The 27,031-nt window shown below is 45.5% G+C and overlaps 1 protein-coding gene across 4 annotated transcripts; it reads right to left on the reverse strand.

Moving 5' to 3' along the window:
• Positions 1-3,803: 3,803 nt before the first annotated feature.
• Positions 3,804-26,355, reverse strand: SAR1A (secretion associated Ras related GTPase 1A). 4 transcript variants are annotated; one of them, XM_069980548.1, is made up of 7 exons: positions 26,192-26,355; positions 11,305-11,377; positions 11,081-11,200; positions 6,667-6,732; positions 6,306-6,409; positions 5,470-5,601; positions 3,804-4,879 (listed from the first exon to the last, which is right to left on the reverse strand). In XM_069980548.1, the coding sequence occupies exons 2-7, from the start codon at positions 11,360-11,362 to the stop codon at positions 4,763-4,765; spliced, it is 597 nt and encodes a 198-aa protein (XP_069836649.1). In that variant the 5' UTR covers positions 11,363-11,377; positions 26,192-26,355; the 3' UTR covers positions 3,804-4,762. The 4 variants fall into 4 exon arrangements, with proteins under 4 accessions (XP_069836649.1, XP_069836647.1, XP_069836646.1 ...); XM_069980546.1 differs by having other exon boundaries at positions 26,165-26,355; XM_069980545.1 differs by having other exon boundaries at positions 26,155-26,352.
• Positions 26,356-27,031: the final 676 nt, after the last annotated feature.

Below are 27,031 nucleotides of genomic sequence, written 5' to 3' on the forward strand. Positions count from 1 at the left end.
CTCGATAGGACGGAGATCAGTAAAGGATTGTAGTCAAACCATTTTTTTTTTTCTTCTTTTATGCCTTTGGCAACCAAGGAGTCAATGTTTGTTTTTTTGCAGCATGTGAGAGTGCATATTTTTATACCATGGCAGAATATGCTTAGTTAGGGCCCTATCAAACTGAGTGAATGAGGCGGAATTCCACCTGTAAAAAAATGAACATTTCATTTTTCTATTGTGTTAAATAGGCTTTCCGGTCATTCGTTCACACAGCAGAATTTACGGCAGGAAAATTCTGTCACGGATCGGCATTCTGCCCAAAGGAGTGATGTCACTTCCTTCGGCGGATTCTGCTAGAGGAATCCTGTAGAAGTCAATGGGGCTTGAATTCTGCTCCTTTTCTGGGCAAATAGGCAAGGAATTTCAAGCAGAAAACTTTCCTCTTCAATTCCTTGCCTATTCCTCAGTGTGCAAGGGCCCTTTGGAACCCTGCAAATCACTCATACACCCTCGGGGGTCTACCATATCACTTCCCAGTGTTACAGCCCAAATCATTACTCCACCAGCCCCTGTTGAAATCTCATCTCATTAGAACGGGTTGACCATTTCTAGCAATCCAAAATTTCATCCACCAGGAACATCAAATGTTTCATCGCATTCAGAAGTTGCAGAGAGTTCAGAAATAACTAATTTGGAAGCACTTCTCTTTGTAAGTTTTGGGGTGGATGAACTAACAGCTGCCCTTTTAATACAATTTATTTGTATTATAGAAACTTTGTTTAATAAGTATTTTTCAGATCATATTCTTCTATCACATATCTTACCATAACAGGACAATCTCCTTAAGTTTTCATGCCCTTTGTAAGTCACTGAACCATTTCAACTTTTTCATCTTTAGTAGGGTCTTTCTTGCTCGCCATATTGCATGAGCACTTGCGTAATAATTTCTTTAAGGCTGTGTTTACACACTGAAGTTTCATTGCGGTACTGTGAAAACATTTCTGTATTGAAACTGCAATGTGTGAAAACAGTCTAAGTTACTTTTTGTGTAATCAACCAAGCTAACTGACAAACCTAATATCGATGTTGGAAATTTAAAAGAATGAGAATAAAACACTTTATTTAAAACACAGAAGCCTAAATGCTCAATTTACTAAAATCCTATAAAAATTCCACTTGCATTATGATTTGGCAGTGTACACTACACGCAGCTAACGTGTGTGGCTTAGGTTATCATATTATCAACATACAGTGGTCGTTCATGGACCATTGTAACTTGAAATCCACATTTAACATAATATTTGTTGCCCGTGTAAATTACTGTAAAATCTGACCATAGTGGACACTTCACTGGTAAAGCATCTGTATTCCTGAAGAGCATGCAGTGATTAGTTGTCCAGTAGAAAGTCATCACAAAACAGTGTGATTCTGCTCTTTACCTGTAAAATAGTTAGTTCCTATGGACACTAGGGGGAAGATTTACGTAAACCGGTGTACTGGTTCCCCCCCCCCCCCCTTTTCCCGGCTAGATTCACTAAGAGGCGCACACCTCTTAGTAAACCCAGCCAGCCCAGTGCCTGGCACAACAAATCTGCACCTGCTCACACATTGTGATTTACAGCTGCAAGATGGCTTAAATCATGATAAAATCAGACGCCTCCCCACATCAATCATGTAAGCAGGGGCTACAGCAGGCAAACGCCAGGGAGAAGGCTCAAATCTGCACCTTCTCCCTGGAGTACCCCCGACTGCATCCTTTGTAAATGTCCATAAATAATAATCCACAACAGATGATAGATGGCACAGCCACTTACATCAAGCTCTGACAACCAGTTACTGCAATGAATCCGTTAGGCCACACATATGAAGTATGGGGTGCTCAGTGAATACAGGTATATGTAAAATCTTCACCAAATCCTCGCTTTGGATACTTTAACAACAGCAGGGCTAAAACGAGCGTTACAAACAGCAAGTAACGGCTATTTAACGTCACAAAGCTTTTTCCAGCTCACTTCCGGAAGAAGTGCTGCAACGTGAAACAGATGTTGCTAGCTGTTTGTAACGCCTGTTTTAGCCCTGCCGTTATGCTGTTACTAAAGCATCCAAAGAAAGGATTTGGTAAGTGGTGTCACTTTGTCTTCTTTGGTGACGACTGTGTAGATGTCCCCCAAGGAGACAGAGGCTCTATTTTATTTCGTGGATACACTGTGGGTACTGTATGGAATTAGAGATGAGTGGACCGTCTGACTTTTGGTCTGACAGCATCGGCGCTCTCTCATCATGCCTTTGATCCCGGCCGCATACTTGCGTTCCCGCGAATATGCGGCCAGGATATTCCAGGGAATTCAACAGGGATTCCCGGGATTATCCTGGCCGCATATTCCCGTGAGCTAAACTGTGCGGCCGGGATCGAAGGCGAACTGCTTTCAGACCAAAAGTCAGAGCAGTTAGCTCATCTCTATACGGAGTCCTTTAGAAGCTCCTGCCATGTACACAAAGAGATGGAAATGGGAAAACTGCTATAGAGGTTACTTGACAGAAATAAGCACCATTAATGGTAACTTGGAATGCCAGCGATTTTCTTTGAAATTGACTGCTGTCAGAAAGGTATATTGCTTTGTAGCCTGTTTTCCAGTCTGACAGTGCTCTCTGCTGCCACCTCTGTCCGTGACAGGAACTGTGCAAAGCAGGAAAAGTTTTCAATAGGGATTTTTTTTTTTTACTGCTCTTGACAAGTTCTTGTCACAGGGAGAACTGTGTCAGACTACAGAGCATCACTTCCTGTAGGGCATACAGCAGCTGATAAGTACTGGAATGCTTAATATTTTTAAATAGATGTTAATTATCAATATATAACTTTGACACTAGTGGATTTAAAAGAAAAATATTTTCCACCTAGTTCCCTTTAACAGACAATTTGCATAGATGTTAAAATATTTACTCTGAACTTCTGGAACAGCTTTCATCCAAGGGTAATAGTTTAGGCTGCATTCACATCTGCTTTGAAGGCTCAGTTGGATGCCTCTGTTACAGGGTTGGTCCATAATACCAGACAAAATAGCACAGCATGCAGCACTATTCTTTCAGTTCAAATTCCTAAACCCCATTAAAAGTTAATGGGCCCATTGGACGCCCCTGGTCTCTGGTGTGAAAATCAGCTGGCTCCATCTTTGTTTCTTTTGCATTTTCTTGCTCCAATGAAAGAGAAGATGGGAAAATTTATATATATATATATATATATATATATATATATATATATATATATATATATATATATATATATATATAATGTTTGAACCTAGCCTTGGTCAGCTATATTTATTACTGCTTTGAACAGTGGTCATTGAATCTGGTTAGCTTCCCTGACTTCTCTCTCTAGTCAACTATGTTCTATACTTAATACAAACGCTATCGGCATATGCTGATGTGAGAGAAGTCAGTGGAGATCTGCAGTTCCTTCAATATTCACCAGACCAGCATTAACTTTTATGTGAATGAGTCTAAACCGTAATACAGGAAATAACACATACATACAGGCTGCACAGTGTATAAAGAAATCCAAGCTTAAGTGGTGGTCCCATCTCAGAATCCAGTCACAAAAAAACAACAGTTGAACTTCAACATTGGGCAGCAAGTATATTGTAGATGCATTGGGTTGTAACTGCTCAGACCGATGTGTTACAATTCCTGATTCTAGCCCACAAGGTGTTAAACACAGAAAGTATTCATCATAGAAAATTATGCAATTCCTTAACATCCATGAAAAGCAGGCAATGAATTTTATCTATTTGTAAATTGGGTGCCAAAAACCAACTCACAAGTAACATCTGAGTGTTTTTACTTTATTGCAAATTCTATATAGGTCGCAAGGTGGGAACTGGAGAACCCAGTGTTTTCTTTAAAATGCAACTAAAACAATAACTTGAGAAAATATGATGTAAACTGTGTATAGACATTTCTTTACATATCTCCTTCCTTGTGTTAGTACACTCAGGTCTGGGGAGGGGGACAAAAAAGTCACACCAAAACCTGTTGCCTTCCAGAAGACCCTTTGAACAAGTTGTAGTGAGTTAATTTTAGACTAATAAAAAGGACACCAGACACATTCAGGATGAGGAGAGCATATAGGGCAGTGAAGAAATGAAGACTCAGAACAGAATGTCTGGGAAATACAAATACCTTTGCTTCAAAGGGCAATTTTCACTTCACACAAGTGAAAAAAAAAAAAAAGCAAAAGCACAAAATACTCATCCCCCATGGAGCCTAAACCATGCTCCAAATACATATTAGCCAAATTTCTACAGCAAAAACATTGTTAGAGAGCAGGCCAGCCCAAAATCTATGTTTATTGTGGACTTCTAATGTTATGATACGTGGATCAGTATTTAGTGATAAATGTAAATACCATTAAATAGATTAAAAAAAAAAAACTGGGGAAAACAAAAAAAATGCATGTAGCTCCGGACCAAGCAAACTAAAAAAAAAAAATAAAGCAAAAGAAAAAAAGAAAAGAAATAAAACTGGGAAGGACACCGTTTCAAGTTGACACGTTTCTTAAAAATAGAATGGTTTTCTTATGATTTGACTCATGATCAGAGGGGGATGCCCACAAGACTCCTGGTTGTTGCATGTGTTAATCACTGCCTTCGTGAGTCTGCCCCACAATGATAGAGAAGTCCGTCTGGATCAGGTCCGGAGGCGTTGAACTCTGTATATTCTGGTTTTATTTGATTTTTTTTGTGTTGTTTCAAAGGGAAGAGTTGGAGATGGGGACAAAGTTTCAGTCAATATACTGTGAGAGCCAGCGGAAGCCCTCACCATAGCCTTGCCTCTTGAGCACACTGCACATAAACACTTCCATGGGCCGAGCATTTAGATCCTTCAGTGGCACATTACCCTGCAGAGGGAAGTATGGACAAGTTACAGCATGAGGTATTTTAACATATAAAATTACAGGGTTTATCGAGGCATATAACATTTTGGATATTTTGAATGGACTACTATAAAATTAAAAAAGCTATACTCACCTAGCTGAGTCCCCTGCAGCTTCTAGTTTAAAATCATATGTTACATCATTCATCACTTATCTTCCTACTGCTGAGATGGTCTTAACAGTAATGGCCTGCTCAGTAAATCACTGGCAGCAGTCGTGTCTCAGAAGTAAGAAACTGAGCAACAAGAAAGGCACTGAATGATGTCAAACCAGATGCAACAGACCACCTAGGTTGGTAAGTATGATTTTTTTTTTTTTTACTTTAAAGTGGCCCATGATATATATAAAAATCTGATATTCTGTTCACACCTTTTTAGGGGTTTTCTGCAAAGCCAACTAAGAGACTGACATTCTTTATTAACTTAAGCTGAGACACATACTCAATTTATAGGCATCCATGGAGCTCAGTAGTGCACTGTATGGGGATGCAGGGTAAATACAAATTTACGTAACAAAATTCTAGCTTGCCCGCATGCAACACAATATATAATTACTTTTCCTGTGGTTTGTCCATAAAGTCCAAAAATTTCTCTCAGTTTCTCTTCACTGATCGCCTCAGGTCTGTCAATTTTATTACCGAGAATAAGGATTGGCACATTTGATATTGTTTCATCTGTCATGAGAGCCTGCAATGACAAAATACAATCTTATAAGGTTTCTTCATGTAAGCTTGTAGTGCATAAACTTTGACTATTATTTGGTGGTAAAAAAAAAAAAAAAAGAAGCTATATTAGTGGGATGAATGAGTCAGAGCTAGTGCTATGATTGGACACTGGGCGATTATCTGCCAAATCAGGTAGATATCACCATGTGTAGTAGAGCCAATGATTGGCAAAACCAGCAAACTCATTTGCCAGCTGATCGCTCACTTTTGACATACCAAAAATTAATCTGCCATTGGCCGCACATCTTTGTGTAATATGGGATGCATAGCTAACTGCTGATTAATGCCAATAATTAGGCCATACAATTGGTTATAACTCTCAAGCCTTCTTGCCTGTCAATAATCGACAAGTGTAAAAGGGCCTTAAACTTTTGGCATGTCATAACGCCATAACAAGAACACTTTAAGGGTATGTTCTAACACTGCGGCTAAAGCATGTAGGCAAAGCTATGCCCACAGTTGCCAGTTACTCTGGCAAGATTGCATGGCCAGTGGGAAATTGTAGTGTGGTTTAGTGTGCCGCATTGTTAAGGTGTCATGATGGAAAAATAGTCCTTGTAAGTTGCTATAAAGTATTTTGGATTTGGTAAAGTTGTTCTATATTGTAAAAGTATTTAGTATTTATAAATTTTATTCTTTATTTAAATGTGTAAATTGTAATCTTACATTTAGCTCCACTTTGGACTCCATAAGGCGCGCATGGTCTACACAGTCCACAAGAAACACAATTCCATTGATAGCTGGTAAGTAGTTCTTCCAAACACGCCGAGCTATGAAATAAAATTAGAAAAAAAAACAACAATTTTTATTATTCTCTTAATGTTTTGCTGGATCGGCCTGTAATACTAAATCACTGCAATTTAAGAAGACTAGGTTCTTGAATAAAGTATGCCCCCTTCATCGGGCAGAACGGTTAGATATACCTCAGTGATATATGAGAAGGCTCACCCTAACTCTGGGGATATAGTAGTGTGGTTCAATCATACTCCTGTAATAAACAAATGTTTGCGACAATGAGAATACCCACCTTGTTCGTGCCCACCAAGGTCAAAAGTTGTGAAGGTCATTCCAGCAATCGTCAATTCTTCTGATGCTGTGGGTGAAAAGTATACGGTTATATTGAACAGAGAAAGAGGTAATACAACAAAATAGGTTGTGTCATTTTTTTTTTCAATATTATTGTCATAACCTTAAGTGCCATTCAACTTATCTATTCATATACAGTTTCTTCTGATACAGACTGTGTGGAAGATCTATTTCACTGTAGGCCGTAACCTGATAGTTTTGTCATAAGTGTGTAATGTGTCTTAATTCCCACAATGCACTGGTAGCAGGGATGACCTTATGTCTTTTTTTGTTATGATGTTTGCTCTATTGATACATTTAGCCCCATTCTGCATTCAGACATATGACCTAATGGGGTTTGTCCATTATATAGCTCCCTTGTGTGCACGGGGCTGAGGATGAAGGTATGTCTGTTACCTTAAAGGACAACTCCGGCGAAATTTTTTTTTGGCTTATTTAACACACATTACAAAGTTATATAACTTTGTAATGTGGTTAAATACCCGGTCTGGCCCCCTTCCCCCACTTTCCGACTCCACACCCCCCACCCCGGAAGTTAAAGAATGTATACATTACCTATTACGGTCGTCACGGTCCTCTTCTCCCGGGCGGCATCTGGTGACGGGTGACGTCAGAGCTAAGGGGCGGTCAGGGTCTTCTTCCTCTTCGGCGTCTTCATTGAGAGTGAATGGGAGAGAAAAGGCTGCTGGTGCACATGCGCACCAGCAGCCTATTCATTGGCTATAGCGCATCACATGGGTTCCAGCTTGCTCAGCCCTGATTGGCTGAGCTTGCTGGAAGCCATGTGATGCGCTCCAGCCAATGAAAAGGCTGCCAATGCGCAAGCTCACTGGCAGCCTTTTCTCTCTCATGGACCCGGAAGCAAGAGACATCGCTGGACGGCGGACGCAGGTGACGGTGAGGCGGACGGCGGGCGAATGGAGTGGCGATCGTCACCGGAGGGATGGTGAGTATGGTGTCTGTGTTTTTTTTTTTGGGGGGGGGGGGGTCCCGCCGGAGTAGTCCTTTAATCCTCTGTGTTGTTGCCATGCTGTTTATTCTAAAATCCTCTGCCCGGTAAGCCGTTGGAAGAACTGGAGACGGGGCTGCCACCGATCCGGCCGGGGGCTGAGCTATGACCTACTCCTTCTAATGATTATAAAAGGCCAGATCGGTGCTTGGGGGCAGTAGCCCCGCCCTCAGCGCTCCTAACGGTTTGACAGGCAGAGGTTTTCAGAATAAACAGCACAGGAACGGCTCTGAAGATCTAAAGCTAACAGACATGCCTTCATCCTCAGTGCCCCATGCCCACTAGGGAGCTATCAGCAGGTTAGATTCATCTAACCTTATAGTTCCCCTTTATATAAGCTTTCCCCTATGTTCAGGCAATGATGGCGACACAAACAATCAAGCTATCGTTTGTGCGGCCTGGCCACTCTGTAAATGAGCACCGTTTACAGGGATCGGCACACTCATTATCTGGAACCCGCTAGCAAAAGGGCCCTTAATTTGCTGTAGTGACAGGGATATATGGGCACATTCTGCAGCCACACAAACAAAACAGGCAGGAAGTCAGGGCGGCTGCACCAGGCGTGGCTCAGATTACACACATTAATATAGGTTACTTTTCAATTTATCAAAAGCACAAGCTGTAAGAAAATATGTAGTTAAGCAACCCTTCTAAATTTCTCACACTCTAACAGCTAATGTAATATTTCAAAATGTTAAATATCAGAGAAATATCCAATGTTAAAATGTAGTGTAGCTATAGGAGTACCATATAAAATATATTTATGCCTAACGAGCCTTTACTTATTTCTTGGTATATAAGAGAACCCTACCTTCTTCTCTAATCCCTCCATATCCTGTGTCCAATGTGATCTCCCAAAACAGCCAAGTATAGAACAGAGCTAAATGTAGCTACACATGGAATATGAGCAGCTGCTGGAGGACACTGCATCTTTCTCTCAAAGATGAATGGAATAAAAAAAAAACACACACAGTTTCTTTCCATTCTACTACAAAGATGCCAGAGACTATAATTTATTCCTTGCCATGATGAATGAAGATAGAGAGAAAAACTAATCCCTGCAAAGACTGTAGAATACTGCACTGATAGAAAGTAGCTACACCCAGGTGCCCTTTATGGCAGATAACAGATAGGGAATCAGGTTTTTCATTTAGGAAACAAGCATACATTCATTACTGAAGAGACCTGAGTATTAACTAAAGGTTCACAAGTTTATTTTGTTCCAGGATTGCAAAAATATTCTTAAAGGGGTTCTCCAGCAAAAATGTTTTTGCTGGCCGCATATTGCTACATGTAATAGGTAGCGTGGTCCACAGCTGATGTCAGTGTATATAAAATAATAAAAGTATATACTTACCTCTCCAGGCTCCCTTGGTATCCTCATGGCTTTTCCTTGCTCACCGCAGCTGCCGTTGGCATACTGGTATGTCTCTGAAGCAACGGCCAGCGATTGGCTGAGCTGCCTGTCACTGCAAAGACTGGTCCAGAAGCTTAGTTGGTGGCTGTGGCCAGCGGGGAAAAGGCAGCAGGGCATCGTGGAGCGTGGACATATAGGTATATACTTTTTTTTTTATACCAGCAAAGGCTGCATGGACATCGCTAACAATAGCAGTGCAGGTTTTGCTGCACGATTTTAAGCAGTGTGATAGACCTGGTAAGCATGTGCTGATCTTATAGATCAATGCTTTTCTCGTTTACAAGGATAACCAGGCTGTTTAATACTGCCTTTGGGGTGCGTTCACACGTAATGGATCGGCAGCGGATTTCTCGCTGCGAATTCACCGTAAGATCCGCTGCAGATCCGTGCCCTGTACGCCCTATGGGCAGACAAACTCACAGCAGGATGTATATCCCGCTGCGAGTTTGTCCGCAGCCCGCCCCGTTAACCCCCGGCTGCCGGAGTGTATACTTCCCATGGTTTCCACTCTGGCTTGCTTCGGGGGTTCCAGACACGTCCCGCTTGGCCAATCAGTGCGCTGCCCCGCCGCAGCGCACTGATTAGCTGAGCGGGTCGTGAAGACACCAGAAGCCCAAATGCAAGCCGGAGCGGTATTGGCTGGGGGTAGCGGGGCAGGCTGCAGACAAACTCGCAACAGGATGGACATCCTGCTGCGAGTATGTCTGCCCATAGTGAGTACAGGGCACGGATCCGGATCTCGCAGCAAGAAATCCGCTGCAGATCTGTTACGTGTGAACGCACCCTTAGACCAGAAAGAATACACTACTTCCTACAAGACATACAGCAGCTGATAAGTACTGGAAGACTTGAGATTTTTAAACAGATTTTCTATGACCATTTGATTTAAAAGAAAAAAAATGGAAGTGTCCCTCTAATTGTATTGCATATGCAGCACCTACACAGATCTATATGACTATATCACTCTGCCATTGCTGTCAAATCCATCTGTCCCCTGTGAAGAATTTATATTTCTGTGTCTCTGCCCTGCAATATACAGGCTAGCGTTTACTGCAGCTTATGGTCTGACAATGAACATGTAAGTGTACAAATCTAGCTATATACATAGGATAACTGTCAGCTGAACAGGAGTCATCTTCCCCAACTGCAGCTACCAACGTTATGTAGGAAAGACCAAGCCGCCTTATGAAAACAGAATGCATATAGCTGGCATCATAGCTGTCATATGGTAGCCATTTTAGTATGGTCAAACAACATGAGATATGGATGAAGTGTCCCATTCTCTCTAAAAAGAGAAGCTTTTTGCCATGTTTCAGAGATCCCTACTAGTCTCTAAAATGAGCCAAAAGAAGTGCAAAGTAATGTGCTTCACTCCCTAGCTTCCTGCATTTTTTCATCACACTGCACAAGCACCATTATGGGTCAAGCAACAAGACCGAGACTGCAGAGAGCTGGTGAGAGACATGCACAGTCACAAACTTCTTCCAGATGGGTTAGGGTCACAACCAAAAGTTTTCACATCTCTCTACCACATTCTTTGTAATGACAAGGGCACTTTAAATGATAAAGAGACCAGATGACAGATTCTCGGTGTATTGGCATTCTGCCCTCGCTGCAGACAGCATGTGACAGTATTTATTTACCAATCTCACATAGATGAACACAGACACGTACTATACAGACAACTATATGCTTGTGAGAGCAAGAGAAATAAGATTCTAAAGGTCTAAACCAATATTGTACCAGCTCACAGAATGAGGATTTTGCAACCAGATTATCTACACTGGTGTCGCAGCACTTGTCATCACTTTCTATGCCTATACCTCCATACCTTCACAGTAAATATAAGCAGCAGCATGGAAATATGCTTAGAACAGAAAGCAGGTTAATGTAAACACTTATACAGCTGTAGGTTACTATGTGACATACTTGGATGTAGTGTGGGGACGTGCTGGCCAAGCCGGTCATCCTTCAGCATGTGTAGCAGCGTAGTTTTCCCAGCATTGTCCAAGCCTAAAAATACTAGTTTCCCAGACTTCTTGTATAATCCTGCAAAAAAACATATCTATCTTAGGAGAGTGTGTAAAAAAGGAAGACAAAGCAAGACTGATGCCTACAAAGAAAAGAGAAGACTACTTCCAAGATACACTTACCTAAAAACTGCAGGACACTGCTGAAGCCGTTATATATCCAGTCAAATAAGAAAGACATTTCTGAACCTGTGTCCTGAAAAATAGAGGAAAAACAAGGAAGATTAGAGGAGAGAAAACTCAGTCCTGGCAGATGTCATTCCATAAAACAGTACAGGATATTTAATGTGGCTGTTCAGTTTCTAATCTTAAAGGAAAAATATGGGCAAAGGAAAAATTTTTGAAAGAGCAGGGGCAGGGGGGTGAGGGGAACACAAACTATACTAACTCACGACCCGGCTGATGGACTGCCCGCTTAGCCATTCAGTGACTTGGGGGGGGGGGGGACCGCTACAGTCACTTACTCCTCGTTCCCCTCTCGCTGTCCCCGCTATTACATGCGGCAGCAGTGGGCAGATGAGTCCGGGGGGGGGGGGGGGGGGGGGGGGGGCGGTTGGGGGCTGCCCGGGTGATCGCTATATCGCCCGGGCAGCCCATAGCATACAGCAGCGGTCTGCGGCCGCTGCTCCTATTCCACGGAGCGACGGCAGCAGATCATTGCTGTATGAGTCATTTGTCTTTCAACATGTTGAAAAACAAATGACTGCAACGATCAGCCGACATCATTCATGTCGGCTGATCATTGCCTTCTATTACACGGAGGGATTATCAAATACAGCGATAATCGTTCTGTGTAATAGGGCGTTAAGTCTATAAAGGTGCACATACACCTTCAATAGCTGTCAACTAAATGGGGAGGGGAGATAAGTCGCTGTCAGACAACTCAGGTGTTGGCCTATCTCCTTGAAAGCATATCGTCCGATAGCCAACATGTCTTGTTCTTCTTTTACCCTACTTTATCTTTCGGGATGCAGCAAAGTAAAAAAATGATAAAAAGGAAGTCATGGGTACAGTGACTCCAGCGCTGCTGCTGTAAACCATCAGAGGACTCCAATGTAGTGCAAAACGGAATTTTATTTTAAAGGCACATGGTTGACATGTTTCGGGAGAAACCTCTCCCTTCCTCAGAACAAATGTCCATGCACATCCCGTCTGATGGTACATCTAGCCTAGCAGCCACTGTGACTTTGAACACCTACTCCAACCACACATCTACATTCATAAAGTACCCCTTCTGGGGTGATATGCATCAAGCCCAAGTGGCTTCAAGGTAAACGCAATACCTCCCTCCCCACTATCTACAGTACCCTCTGGTATTACACGAGGTGCCCTGTTTTTTGCGCTCTTTTTCCCTTTAGTTTTATCTTTCGGGAGGCCTCCATATACTGTACATAGATAGTTGACCAGTCTATACATAGATAGTTGACCAGCTAAAAACTGCAGGTTAGGCTGGCTTTTCACTAGCATACATGGGAGCCTTTAGCAGGTCTATGTAATACATGGAATCCTTGCACACCCCAACCATACACAGGAGCAGCTTATTATGAAGCAACAAGTGACACTACAATGCACAGACAGGAACTAATGGTGGTTTTACACGGAACGATTTATCTTTCGAATTTGCACGATAACGATCGAATTCGAACAATAATCGTACGTGTAAACGCAGCGAACGATCAATCGACGAGCGAGAAATCGTTCATTTTGATCTTTCAACATGTTCTCAAATTATCGTCGGTTGTCCGCAAAAAATTTGCAGATCGCTCAGTGTAAACAGTCTTTCAACGATGTCACCTATGTGTGAGATAGGCTTAAACGATCGCATAGCAAGTTTTCCGTACGATGTATCGTTCCGTCTAAACGCTGATCGTTATAAATAAAACATTGTTCATTCAAAATCGGTAATCATGTGATCGGGCGAATTATCGCTCTGTGTAAAAGTACCATTACTACAACTCTGCTCACTCATTATTTCCCCAGTGTGAGGGTAAGTGTACACTACGGAATCCCAGCGGATCACCCGCCCCGGATTCCGCAGCTCACCCCCACTGGTGGACGCACGCATCTCCACTGGTCCCATAGGCTTCATTCTGTGGTTTGCCAGATTCCGCTGTCTGCCCAAAGAATGAGTGGGTTCCCGTAGTGTACACATACCCTGAACGAGCACAGAGAGATGAGAAACATAGTGCTCAGTCCAGATAGGCTGTGTGTGCTGCTTGCATCATTTACTGCAACTGCACATTTCCTATGGGCTGATTCTGCAGTCATGTTGTGCATATATACACTTATTTACATAAAAAGGAGAGGTATTTCCAATTAAAGGGGGGTTTTGAACCCCAACAGAAATGTAAACTTACATAAAATATATTTTACAAATATTCACAACCTCTGTGCCCCTACTTCTGTCCCAGTGGACATCCAGCACCGCACTTCCTACAAGTCCTATACTCCCTTGCTGACACCATAGCCTGCCCTGTATCTCTCCTGCTACACTAGCAAGCACATCTTTGTCCTTGATAGGGTATGTTCACATCTTGTTTTTGGCCCAACGTCAGGAATCAGTAAAAAAAAAAAAGGATGCTGACGTGTAGCCCAGTGTGTAGCCGATGGCCCCATTGACTTGAATGAGCAGGACGGAATCATTATGAGACAACGTTCTGCTCATTTGCCACACGCCGGGTTGCACGTCAGCATCCTTTTTTTCACAGATTCCTGACGTGTAGCCCGATGTTGGGCCAAAAACAAGATGTGAACATACCCTTATATTATTCAGCAACATCTTTCCCCTACAATACCCTCCAAATCTTCCACAGATATGCCTTTCAGGTAACACTGCACCATAAGGTAACTTGGATGCAACATATGTGACGTCAGCATTAGAATAGGGAGAATGGACTATGGCAACTTCGTGACCCATGAAGAATCAGAATCAGTATACTTTAAGTAAAAGTAAATTAAAAAGTTAGGTCCCAGAAAACATGATCAAGAACTGATGACATCTGCACCTACTGGGGTAACAGGACCACCGAACCGCTTACTGGTATAATGCTTGCAGGTGGCTTTCCCTCTTATCATATAATGAAGAATTCTGCAACTTTCCATGAACTTTGCTTCCATTCCTCCCTTTGTCGAGCTGTGCTGAGCCTATGCCCTTAGTACTGCCCTCACACGGCTGCTGTACAATACAATGCATCACTGTAGATAATGTTCTGTTCAGATCTGCATGAGACGCTGGCCGGTGTCTCTATGGCAGATTTCATCATATCTGAAAGACGATGGACACCACGGCACAATGCACTGTACATCAATAGGGCCTGTCAGGCATCACAGGTACTGTGCAACAGATCAAGCAGATGTGAACAAATCCCCAGAGAGAACTTGGAACTGACACAGGAAAGTATCTTACACTGTAACAAAACCGTGAGTTGTGAAGAGCACTAGATAGGCTGTTGCATATAAGTTGCAAACATTTGTTACACCACAAAAACTTTATTTGCATAGTACAGGAAACTTCCCCTAAAATTAAATTTGCTGCTTCAACCAACACCACGCCGCGCACCCCTAATACAAGACCCTCACTATGAATGTAGGCTCATACATGTGGCTCTTACATGGTGCTGGCTGGCAATCCTATACATCAGCGTTTCCCAACCGGTGTGCCGCGGCACACTGGCGCGCCGGGAGAACCCGCCAGGGGTGCCGCGGGATCCCGGTGGGAAATGCACGCTGTCTCTTTAAGCATACCGAGAAGCTGCGGCCGCGCAGCTTCTCGGGATGCACAGATCACTTTCATGTTCCGCCCGCACTGTGAGCGGGCGGAACATTAAAGTAAGCAGAATATAGGAGCAGGAAGTGTCAGCATCCTGCTCCTATATTCACTCCCATAGGCTGCCGGCGCTTCATGCCAGCAGCCTATGGGAGGCCGGGACGTGACCTCTCCAGCAGGCGTGATGATGTGACGTCATCACGCCTGCCGGAAGTCCCGTCCCCGCGGCTCACAAGATGGAGCCAGAAGAGGAGGAAGAGCTGCTTCCTGCAGCCACAGCCCGGATTAGGCGAGTAGGATGTTTGTTTTTTTTAAGGGGCAGAGCAGGGGGCATTATTAGTTCATGGGGGGCACCTCTGGGGGCATTATTAGTATATGGGGGCACCTCTGGGGGCATTATTAGTTCATGGGGGCACCTCTGGGGGAATTATTAGTTCATGGGGGCACCTCTGGGGGAATTATTAGTATATGGGGGCACCTCTGGGGGAATTATTAGTATATGGGGGCACCTCTGGGGGAATTATTAGTATATGGGGGCACCTCTGGGGGAATTATTAGTATATGGGGGCACCTCTGGGGGAATTATTAGTATATGGGGGCACCTCTGGGGGAATTATTAGTATATGGGGGCACCTCTGGGGGAATTATTAGTATATGGGGGCACCTCTGGGGGAATTATTAGTATATGGGGGCACCTCTGGGGGAATTATTAGTATATGGGGGCACCTCTGGGGGAATTATTAGTATATGGGGGCACCTCTGGGGGCATTATTAGTATATGGGGGCACCTCTGGGGGAATTATTAGTATATGGGGGCACCTCTGGGGGAATTATTAGTATATGGGGGCACCTCTGGGGGAATTATTAGGATATGGGGGCACCTCTGGGGGAATTATTAGTATATGGGGGCACCTCTGGGGGAATTATTAGTATATGGGGGCACCTCTGGGGGAATTATTAGTATATGGGGGCAACCTCTGGGGACATTATTAGTTCATGGGGGCACCTCTGGGGGCATTATTAGTTCATGGGGGCACCTCTGGGGGCATTATTAGTTCATGGGGGCACCTCTGGGGGCATTATTAGTTCATGGGGGCACCTCTGGGGGCATTATGAGCTCATGGGGGCACCTCTGGGGGCATTATGAGCTCATGGGGGCACCTCTGGGGGCATTATGAGCTCATGGGGGCACCTCTGGGGGCATTATGAGCTCATGGGGGCACCTCTGGGGGCATTATGAGCTCATGGGGGCACCTCTGGGGGCATTATGAGCTCATGGGGGCACCTCTGGGGGCATAATTAGTTCATGGGGGCATTATTAGTTCATGGGGGCACCTCTGGGGGCATTATTAGTTCATGGGGGCACCTCTGGGGGCATTATGAGCTTATGGGGGCACCTCTGGGGGCATTATGAGCTCATGGGGGCACCTCTGGGGGCATTATGAGCTCATGGGGGCACCTCTGGGGGCATTATGAGCTCATGGGGGCACCTCTGGGGGCATTATGAGCTCATGGGGGCACCTCTGGGGGCATTATGAGCTCATGGGGGCACCTCTGGGGGCATTATGAGCTCATGGGGGCACCTCTGGGGGCATTATGAGCTCATGGGGGCACCTCTGGGGGCATTATGAGCTCATGGGGGCACCTCTGGGGGCATTATGAGCTCATGGGGGCACCTCTGGGGGCATTATGAGCTCATGGGGGCACCTCTGGGGGCATTATGAGCTCATGGGGGCACCTCTGGGGGCATTATGAGCTCATGGGGGCACCTCTGGGGGCATTATGAGCTCATGGGGGCACCTCTGGGGGCATAATTAGTTCATGGGGGCATTATTAGTATATGGGGGCAACCTCTGGGGGCATTATTAGTTCATGGGGGCAACTCTGGGGGGCATTATTAGTTCATGGGGGCAACTCTGGGGGGCATTATTAGTTCATGGGGGCAACTCTGGGGGCATTATTAGTTCATGGGGGCCACCTCTGGGGGCATTATTAGTTCATGGGGGCACCTCTGGGGGCATTATTAGTTCATGGGGGCCACCTCTGGGGGCATTATTAGTTCATGGGGGGCACCTCTGGGGGCATTACTAGTTCATGGGGGGCACCTCTGGGGGCATTATTAGTATACAGGGGGCACATCTGGGGGCATTATTAGTATACAGGGGGCACATCTGGGGGCATTATTAGTATACAGGGGGCACCATTAGTATATGGGGGCACCTCTAGGGGCATTATTAGTTATGGGGGCACCTCTGGGGGAATTAGTATATGGGGGCACCTCTGGGGGCATTATTAGTTCATGGGGGCACCTCTGGGGGCATTATTAGCTCATGGGGGCACCTCTGGGGGCATTATTAGCTCATGGGGGCACCTCTGGGGGCATTATTAGTATATAGGGGCACCTCTGGGGGCTTAATTAGTTCATGGGGGCATTATTAGTATATGGGGGCCACCTCTGGGGGCATTATTAGTTCATGGGGCCACCTCTGGGGGGCATTATTAGTTCATGGGGGCAACTCTGGGGGCATTATTAGTTCATGGGGGCCACCTCTGGGGGCATTATTAGTTCATGGGGGCCACCTCTGGGGGCATTATTAGTTCATGGGGGCCACCTCTGGGGGCATTATTAGTTCATGGGGGCCACCTCTGGGGGCATTATTAGTTCATGGGGGCCACCTCTGGGGGCATTATTAGTTCATGGGGGCACCTCTGGGGGCATTATTAGTTCATGGGGGCCACCTCTGGGGGCATTATTAGTTCATGGGGGGCACCTCTGGGGGCATTATTAGTTCATGGGGGGCACCTCTGGGGGCATTATTAGTATATAGGGGGCACCATTAGTATATAGGGGGCACCTCTGGGGGCATTATTAGTTCATCACAGTAGGGGATCCTACATACAGGGGGAACAGCAGGGGATCCTACATACAGGGGGCACAGCAGGGGATCCTACATACAGGGGGCACAGCAGGGGATCCTACATACAAGGGGCATCCCACATTCCTAGTCACTTAACTGCACATAACACCAAACAGCGCAGTTACTTTGGGAGCCGACAGGAGGGAGAAATGATAGGAAGTTGCTAGAAATGTGCGGAGCCTAAATTGTTTGTCTCGCAGGTTCTGAAGAGATGAAAAGTAGCTGGAAGAAATCATCATGGCGGATGGAGAGGAAAAGGGAAAGTGACTCCTCAGATCAAAGAAGACGTCACCTGTGAGTCCCTGTATGACGGTTTTCTTATTTTGTAGAACATTATTTAGTAGGGGTTCCCTGAGGAAATCTTTTTTTCCAAGGTGTGCCCCGAGGTGGAAAAGGTTGGGAAGCACTGCTATACATGAAAGGTGTGCGGCAGCAGCTGGGGTTTTTTGCTAGTAAAATCAGTGCAAAGTCTAAAGTCAAGTCCCGAAGGAGTGAAGAAGCCCTGTAGCTACCATTCTCTCAAGGGAGCGGACAGGATTAGCTGTGTTGTCAGTGTTTTGCTCCCAGTCCTTTGCTGGTACTGAAGATGACTGGCAGCCCTGGATTCTATTCATGTGCTGCATCAGAGACTCATACACAAGACACAAACATGGCTGGCATAAAATTAGCACGTGTAGAATGCTCCAGCCTGCAAATGACTGTTACGTGACACCCGCTGTACTTGTTACATGACTCATCCCGAATACCTCCGCACAGCCGAGGTCACTGCCCGCACCTCAGTCACCTCTACCAAATTAACATTATTTGTCCCACTTGCCTCTCCACACCCTCCAATGAACCTGTTATACGACCTACATTATAATGCGATCGGGTATTATATCCCTACACACGAGGCCAGATGTAGTAATAGATCTACAATGCCAATTGTAAAGTATATTTAAAGGGGTAATCCGAGGATAAAACACTTTACCCATTAAGGGGTATTACATGTTCAGCTCTCTCATGCTCAACTTATGAGGTAAAGGGCACCAGGGATCAGGTGGAATCCTCTATGACAGTGCTTCCCAACCTTTTCCACCTCGGGGCACACCTTGGAAAAAAAAAAAAAATTCCTCGGGGCACCCCTACTAAATAATGTTCTACAAAATAAGAAAACCGTCATACAGTGACTCACAGGTGACGTCTTCTTTGATCTGAGGAGTCACTTTCCCTTTTCCTCTCCATCCGCCATGATGATTTCTTCCAGCTACTTTTCATCTCTTCAGAACCTGCGAGACAAACAATTTAGGCTCCGCACTTTTCTAGCAACTTCCTATCATTTCTCCCTCCTGTCGGCTCCCAAAGTAACTGCGCTGTTTGGTGTTATGTGCAGTAAAGTGACTAGGAATGTGGGATGCCCCCTGTATTTAGGATCACCTGCTGTGATGAACTAATAATGCCCCCAGAGGTGGCCCCCATGAACTAATAATGCCCCCAGAGGTGGCCCCCATGAACTAATAATGCCCCCAGAGGTGGCCCCCATGAACTAATAATGCCCCCAGAGGTGGCCCCCATGAACTAATAATGCCCCCAGAGGTGGCCCCCATGAACTAATAATGCCCCCAGAGGTGGCCCCCATATACTAATAATGCCCCCAGAGGTGCCCCCTTGAACTAATAAAGCCCCCAGAGTTGCCCCCATGAACTAATAATGCCCCCAGAGTTGCCCCCATGAACTAATAATGCCCCCAGAGGTGGCCCCCATATACTAATAATGCCCCCATGAACTAATAATGCCCCCAGAGGTGCCCCTATATACTAATAATGCCCCCAGAGGTGCCCCTATATACTAATAATGCCCCCAGAGGTGCCCCTATATACTAATAATGCCCCCAGAGGTGCCCCCATGAGTTAATAATGCCCCCAGAGATGGCCCCCATATACTAATAATTCCCCTAGAGGTGCCCCCATATACTAATAATGCCCCCAGAGGTGCCCCCATGAGCTAATAATGCCCCCAGAGGTGCCCCCCATGAACTAATAATGCCCCCTGCTCTGCCCCTTAAAAAAAAACTAACATCCTACTCGCCTAATCCGGGCTGTGGCTGCAGGAAGCAGCTCTTCCTCCTCTTCTGGCTCCATCTTGGGAGCCCCGGGGACGGGACTTCCAGCAGGCATGATGACGTCACATCATCACGCCTGCCGGAGAGGTCACGTCCCGGCCTCCCATAGGCTGCTGGCATGAAGCGCCGGCAGCCTATGGGAGTGAATATAGGAGCAGGATGCTGACACTTCCTGCTCCTATATTCCGCTTACTTTAATGTTCCGCCTGCTCACAGTGCGGACGGAACATGAAAGTGATCTGTGCGTCCGGAGAAGCTGCGCGGCCGCAGCTTCTCGGTATGCTTAAAGAGACAGCGTGCATTTCCCACCGGGATCCCGCGGCACCCCGGTTGGAAAACGCTGCTCTATGATATGGGGCTATATCCAATTAGGTTGAGCTGTCACTGGACATTTGCCATTTGCCACAGTTTCATTCCACAAAGGACTCACTTTACTGCAGAATGACTCAACAGAAAACCATAGTGAACTGGCTGAACTCACATGACTGCAGTATGTATAGGAGACCTGGCACATGATCCATACAGTCAGTAACATGAATTATGCCCAGGATATAATAAGAATGGTAACTAAGGAAAAAGTACAGAAAAGTTACATAACATTACAAACCGTTTTATATTTGTGTAGTTTTGTCTGGGCGTGCACAGTCACTTTAACATACAGTATCACCTGTTTGCCAAGGTGGACGAGGTTCTGCAGAAGGAAAAGCAGAGCTCTCAGCATCATCAGTTTAATCTTCATGCTATTGTACTGACACAGCCACGCATAGCACATCTTCCGCACACAGACTAATCACAGAATGTGTAAATCCCCCCTTAGGCCTCCTTCACACATCTGTGGACCCACAAGTATGGGCAGGGCCATGGATGTGCATTCATAGAGCAGACCCCAGCGTTCAAAGTAGGGGATCTGTGCAACAAAAGTGGGCAGTATTATGGCTGGCCACTATTTTCCCTGGCCCCAACACACATTCATAGCACGTACAGATGTGTGTGGGGCCATAGGAATTATTATTGGATTCACACTCTGCCCGTAGACACAGACACGCAGTTATGAACAGAATCAGCAGATGTCTGAAAGGGGCTCTATTAACTATGGCAAGGATTCCCTGATGTATACCTATGATGGATGCCTCCATGGGGTGTACTATTTTAACTGAATCTAGCTGAATGAAAAGCAAAAAAGTCTGAGCTACCCTATCCAGCTATTTCTGACATTTAGTCCAGAAATGCAGGTCAGACAGCAAAAAAAAAAAAAAAAAAAAAAAAAAAAAAAAAAAGTCCCAAAACATGATGAAAAAAAATTAATAAGTGTGAACAGGACCATGCACATACAATACCTGACCAGCCTACCCCATCATCTAACTGGTTTTGCCCATCTGCATCTATAATAGTTGATGAAAGGGACACACTGTACAGGTATATAGCTGATAACATGATGTGGCTTAAGCACCAGGATTTAGTATCCTGTTGCATTACTTGTATATATACACCGAGATAGAGATGCAAAACGTTTAATGTTTCCTTCACTCATTTCCCTTGTACATTTGAGAGGCATTCCAGGCCCGGCCACAATAGCCTCCATTTATAACTATAATCCATTCTCCCAGATCTGATCTCAGCTGGCTTCAGCTGAAGAGATGCAGCTATTGTGTTCTTACATATGGCTCACCTATAGAGCTGCACTATGAGTGCCACATAAAAATCACTATGACTCCAAGTTAAACTTGAAGGACTCTTGTCTTTTTTCAACCTTATCAATCATATAACCACCCTATGGTCAAGTGTATGAGGGTTGTTCACTAAAATGTATAGATCCCATTTAAGTAGCAACATACAGAACGGAGACCAGACCAGCCCTGGGGTTTGCCCAGCACAGCCTCACAATACCTTCCTTTACTTGATAAATAAGCCTTCACATGCTTAAGCCTAAGAAGGAATGGCTATAATATTTCACCAAGAACTCTAAACACATCCAGTTGTATGTGTGTGAAAGGGAACCTGTCAGGAGTTTCATACTGCCGGTATAATGGGGCAGCCTGAACAGACACCCTGCCTTGATATCTCTCTATAGCTGTGCAGAGAGATGTATCAATCAAGAGCAGCAGGGTGAGGAGATGTCGCCAGAGACCCCCCCCCCCCCCCAATGGCTCAAAGCTCCACTTTCAACCTGCTTCTAAGCTATAGGTTTTCTGCAGTATTTTCAAAGTGAGTGCCAGATGGGTGAACTGAGGGAGCCTGCCACTGCTTTATGATGCCTGAGGCAGCATGATACTGGTTCCCTTTAAGCTACTTAATAGCCCAAAATTATTGCAACTTTAATTACAGGAAGTGGTAACCATGACTGGAAATGATCTTACTATTGTGCATGATCTTACAGTTCTGTACATCGGAGTTGTATGGAGACAGAATACGGTACCTGTATGAGTATATGTGGCCATACTGTACCTCCATATGCCCTCATTTTCATACAGAAAAACGGGGAATGTTCAATGCCTCTACTTCTTCCTTGCACTACTCTATATCTGTCCCCAACCACATTCAAAGCTTAAAGCGACTCTGTACCCACAATCTGTCCACCCCCACCCCCCAAACCACTTGTACCTTCGGATAGCTGCTTTTAATCCAAGATTTGTCCTGTAGTCTGTTCGGCAGGTGATGCAGTTATTGTCCTAAAAGAAATACTTTTAAACTGTCAGCCCTGTGCCCAACAGCCGTGGCCTATATTGTGTATGCATTAGGCTGGCACCACCCTCTGTCCCTCCTCCCCACCCTCCTCATCATTAGGAATGCTCCAGGGAGATTTACTACTCATCTATTACTACCCTACTATTCATCACATGTGTCAGCACGGCACGTGGGCTGGATCGTTAAGGCACCTGTGCAGTGTGATCGAGGGGTGGTGCAAGGGTAGGACACAAATACTCCAAGCCACGGCCGTTTCGCACAGGGCTGCAAGTTTAAAAGTTGTTTAGGACAATAACGGCATCACCTGCCGAACGGACCCCAGGACAGATCTTGGAGTAAAAGCAGCTATCCCAAGGTACAAGTGGTTTGGGGAGGTCAGATTGTGGGTACAGAGTCGCTTTAATCAAAATACTGAAAAGGGTAGATCTATGAAAATAAGACACACTATGGGGGAGATTCATCAAAGGGCTGTAAAGGAGAACTGGCTCAATTGCCCCTAGCAACCAATCAGATTCCACTTTTCATTCTTTACATATTCCTTGAAAAATTAAAGGTGGAATGTGATTGGTTGCTAGGGGCAACTGAGCCAATTCCACTTTACACCAGTATGATAAATCTCCCCCTGTACGTACGGACCCTGTCGGAGCCTCTAAATGTCCATACTGTGGAGCCATATGTATTCTCCTATTCTACACAATGCTGTAAAATTGGAGACAGATGTACATTATACGGGTCCAGTATCAGGCAGATACAAGCATGTGCATGAAGTCTAAGGAATGCTTCTCCATCCTACAGGAAGAATCTGTTTTCATTTTCAGTAAGAAATATGTAGGGAAATACAGATAGCTTAAGATCAGCCCAGAACCTGTACAGTTCCCTTATTAGACCTACCTCTTATTGCACCTTTAGGCCCCTCTAACACATTTATTTATTCTGTCTGCATTTTTCATTTCTATGACCCCATACACACATTAATACCGTGTTATAGATCTGTATTGAGGTAACTGTTTTGTTTTTTTTTAAGTGGCAAAAGGGGATGGTGCTAATGTGGACAGCTATGGATCGCACATCTGTAATCCTGTCCGCACCTGTGGGAATGGGGCTACGGATGGGTGAATTAGGCCCTACTCATAAGTTCAGGTTGGCTCTCATACCTTGGAGTATCCCAGCTTGCACATTTCCAGTGTCAGCACATTAACATACTTTTATGACCAGACTTTGTGCTAACCCAGTAGGTTATGTTACCAGCAGCACATTAATACAGCAGAAGCACACACTAGGTGGGCTCTGCCTGGTACTGCATGTGGTCAGTCCTATTCACATAAAACATACGGCGCTGTGCCTGGAAAACAACAAAGAGGGTCCCTACAAGTACTTAATCGATGCTGGAGCTGGAAGTAGTACCCCCACCAAACTGATGGACTATTACAGCATAAACATAGCCTCTTGGGAGATCCAGATCTGCTCACTTAAAGGGAACCAATCACCTTAAAAACGCATATATAGCTTTTTAAATGTGCTGTTAGAGCACACAGCACACTTTCCATACATGTTTCTATATACTCCCTGCCTCCCCTGTGTAATCCATAAAGTAACTTTATAAAACTAGCACCCGGTATGCAAATTACCTCAGGTAGTCACCTGGGCGGTGTTCGGCTAGATGGTAGTCACGGTCAGTCCGGGTCCCCTGGGCGTTCCTCGGTGGTAATCACGCCCCTCTGGGCGTGATTCAAATCATCCAGTGGCTCCAACGTCACTCAGGAGCGCGCCGTGCAATACGTCGGCGCGCCTACGTTATTAGGCCGCCGCTCATGCGCAGTACACTCGCTTCCATTCTGGCTGTACTGCGCCTGTGCAGAATAGCCTCGAACTCCGTGTGCGCCGAGGTTCGAGGCTATTCTGCACAGGCGCGGGACCCGGAATGACCGTGACTACCATCTAGCCGAACATCGCTCAGGTGACTACCTGAGGTAATTTGCATACCGGGCGCCAGTTTTATAAAGTTACTTTATGGATTACACGGGGGAGGCAGGGAGTATATAGAAACATGTATGGAAAGTGTGCTGTGTGCTCTAACAGCACATTTAAAAAGCTATATATGCGTTTTTGAGGTGATTGGTTCCCTTTAATGACAAGACAGCCATGCAGCCCCGAGCTTCAGCCTGGTAGGGGGTTATATGGGGCACTGGGCAGGTAAAGGCACAAGCACTAGATATATCTATTATGGGCTGGGCTATATACCTAAGTGGCTATCATTCTCTCACAACCCCAGTTAATGTCATATTTTATAACTATTAGTTGTCACTACAAAACATAGTTTTATAACATGTTGCTCTCTAGTCGTGACACGACAGGAGTTGTAGTTTTGCAACAGCTGGAGGGCCAAAGGCTGAGAAATCAGGTATAGAAAACGGCTTCTCTCAGAAGACACTAAGGGCTGTCTAGGGGCACTAGTCGGCCCCAGCTGACCTCTGACACACTGCATCTGACAGCTGCCTACACAACTGGGGGCTCAATGGTTAACAGTATTGATCTGTAGCACTGGGGTCCGAGGTTCAAATCCCAGCAAGGACAACGTCTGCAGGTGTTTGCGTGGTTTCCTCTCACACCCAAAAAACATCCTTTGGACTTTAGATTGTGAACAGGGAGAGATGTGAGCGATGACAAGCTCTGTACAACCCTGTGTGTAATGTATTAAAGGAATTATCATAAGAACTGTCTGTATGGGACACGTGACAGAAGCCAGACAATGCGGGGAGTGCTAAATACAAGCAAATTACAGAAAAAAGCCAAGTTTATAAAAACCAACAACTTGAACACTTTTTATTTAGAATAGGGATCAGGGAGCGTGCCGACCAATGTGCAGAGTATCCTGCCATATCCGATGTCGCATAATGTTGGCAGCTTCATCCGTCCCAATGCCAGCAGCACCTTATGCTAAGCAATGTAAATGTCACCTGGATATGGAGTAACAGAAGAGGAGCCTGGGAGGTTGTGTAAGACATCGGGAGGGGGGTGAGCAGCTACTAGAGGCCATCAGGACACCACTCCACACATGTCACCTCTGTACAGACCCTAAGGCTCCACCACACAGTATATGGGGGTAGGGGATACACAGACATTTCTGGATGGAAGTTACACAGGGAGGCCGGGCACTGAGCTGTCAGGACACTGTGATCCGGGGGCGGTGCTGGGCACAGCCAGGCTGGAGAGCCACCACATACAGCCATGGTGCCAGACGAGGACATATGGCCAGTAATCTTCTCTATGGCCCCCCACACACTGACCGGCCACAGGGTGTCTGCTGAGCTCGGTGCAGTACTGTCATGTGACCAGGCTGTGCTCCCCGTCCCTGTATCACAGCCATGGGGCAGCTGTCCCCCGCATAGTCGTCTCCACATCCGTCAGCTCTTACTCTGCCAGACCCAGCCCAGCTCTAGCAGGCCTCCCTGCACTTGTCTCCCCGACCACCGCTCTCCCGCCCGGACCACAGCTCACATTACCTCCTCCTACCGTCTCTCCGCTTCTCCCCTTTCGTACCCGGTGGCGGCAACGGCGGTGACGACTCCTCCTCTTCTCCCGGCCCGGGGCCTTGGACGCTAGCTACTAAAAGAACAGACACCGCACACCGGAAATACGTAGCAAAAAGGGCAGCCCAGACTGACAGCAAGAGGGAGAGCGGCTTCGTCCGGACGCACTGCGCACGCGCATGGGGCTTGGCTAACGTGAGGGTATAGACTGGGCATGCGCACTACGTATAGGTATGCGTGTCACCCATCGACGCAGGCAAGAAGTGCAAGCTTGGGGCTATGCGAGTGGTTCGGCTGCGTGGCTCTTCTCGGGTCATGTGACTCAGTGATTACGTAGTGACTCGAATGTCACAGGGAGTTCCCGGTTTCTTTCTTATGTTTCCTTTATTCTCGGAACCTGGAATGAAGTTGTTTACGTCACATCTACGTCACCTGTTTACTGCCGTGCATGCTATATGAAGAGTATTTAGGGCAGATTGCATGAGCTTTCCTTGTTACTCACTACTATGGCTAACAAGTACTGTATATTTACTTTAAGGGCTCGTCCATAGATTGGCATAGTAGTCCGTAAACACATTAAAAACCGGAAGAACACCTTTTACCGACAGCTAAATAACCGTTTACAGACACAGGGGTGCGCTGAGGGGTCAGCACCCAGAGAGGTCATCATGGGGAGGCTGGCACCCATATACTGATACACTGGCTGTGGTCAGGCTAGGAAACTGACAGGTAAAACTATAGGTGGCATGGTTGGCATTACAAAGATGTCAGGATTTCAGTAGGGATTGTTCTGTAATAGAAGAAACGCTTTGTTATGAATTACAGAAAAGTTAGGAGGGAATATAAAGGA

This window comes from Dendropsophus ebraccatus, chromosome 8, assembly GCF_027789765.1.
Source record: "Dendropsophus ebraccatus isolate aDenEbr1 chromosome 8, aDenEbr1.pat, whole genome shotgun sequence".
Lineage (NCBI taxonomy): Eukaryota > Metazoa > Chordata > Amphibia > Anura > Hylidae > Dendropsophus > Dendropsophus ebraccatus.

What these genes read in the sequence shown, in the direction of transcription:
- SAR1A (XM_069980548.1), bottom strand. Translation starts at nt 11,362, where the DNA reads ATGTCTTTCTTATTTGACTGGATATATAACGGCTTCAGCAGTGTCCTG. An exon ending in CGTCCCCACACTACATCCAA is followed by an intron (nt 6,733 to 11,080) that starts GTATGTCACATA and finishes TTTCACCCACAG; the next exon opens with CATCAGAAGAATTGACGATT. An exon ending in AGTCCAAAGTGGAGCTAAAT is followed by an intron (nt 5,602 to 6,305) that starts GTAAGATTACAA and finishes TTGTCATTGCAG; the next exon opens with GCTCTCATGACAGATGAAAC.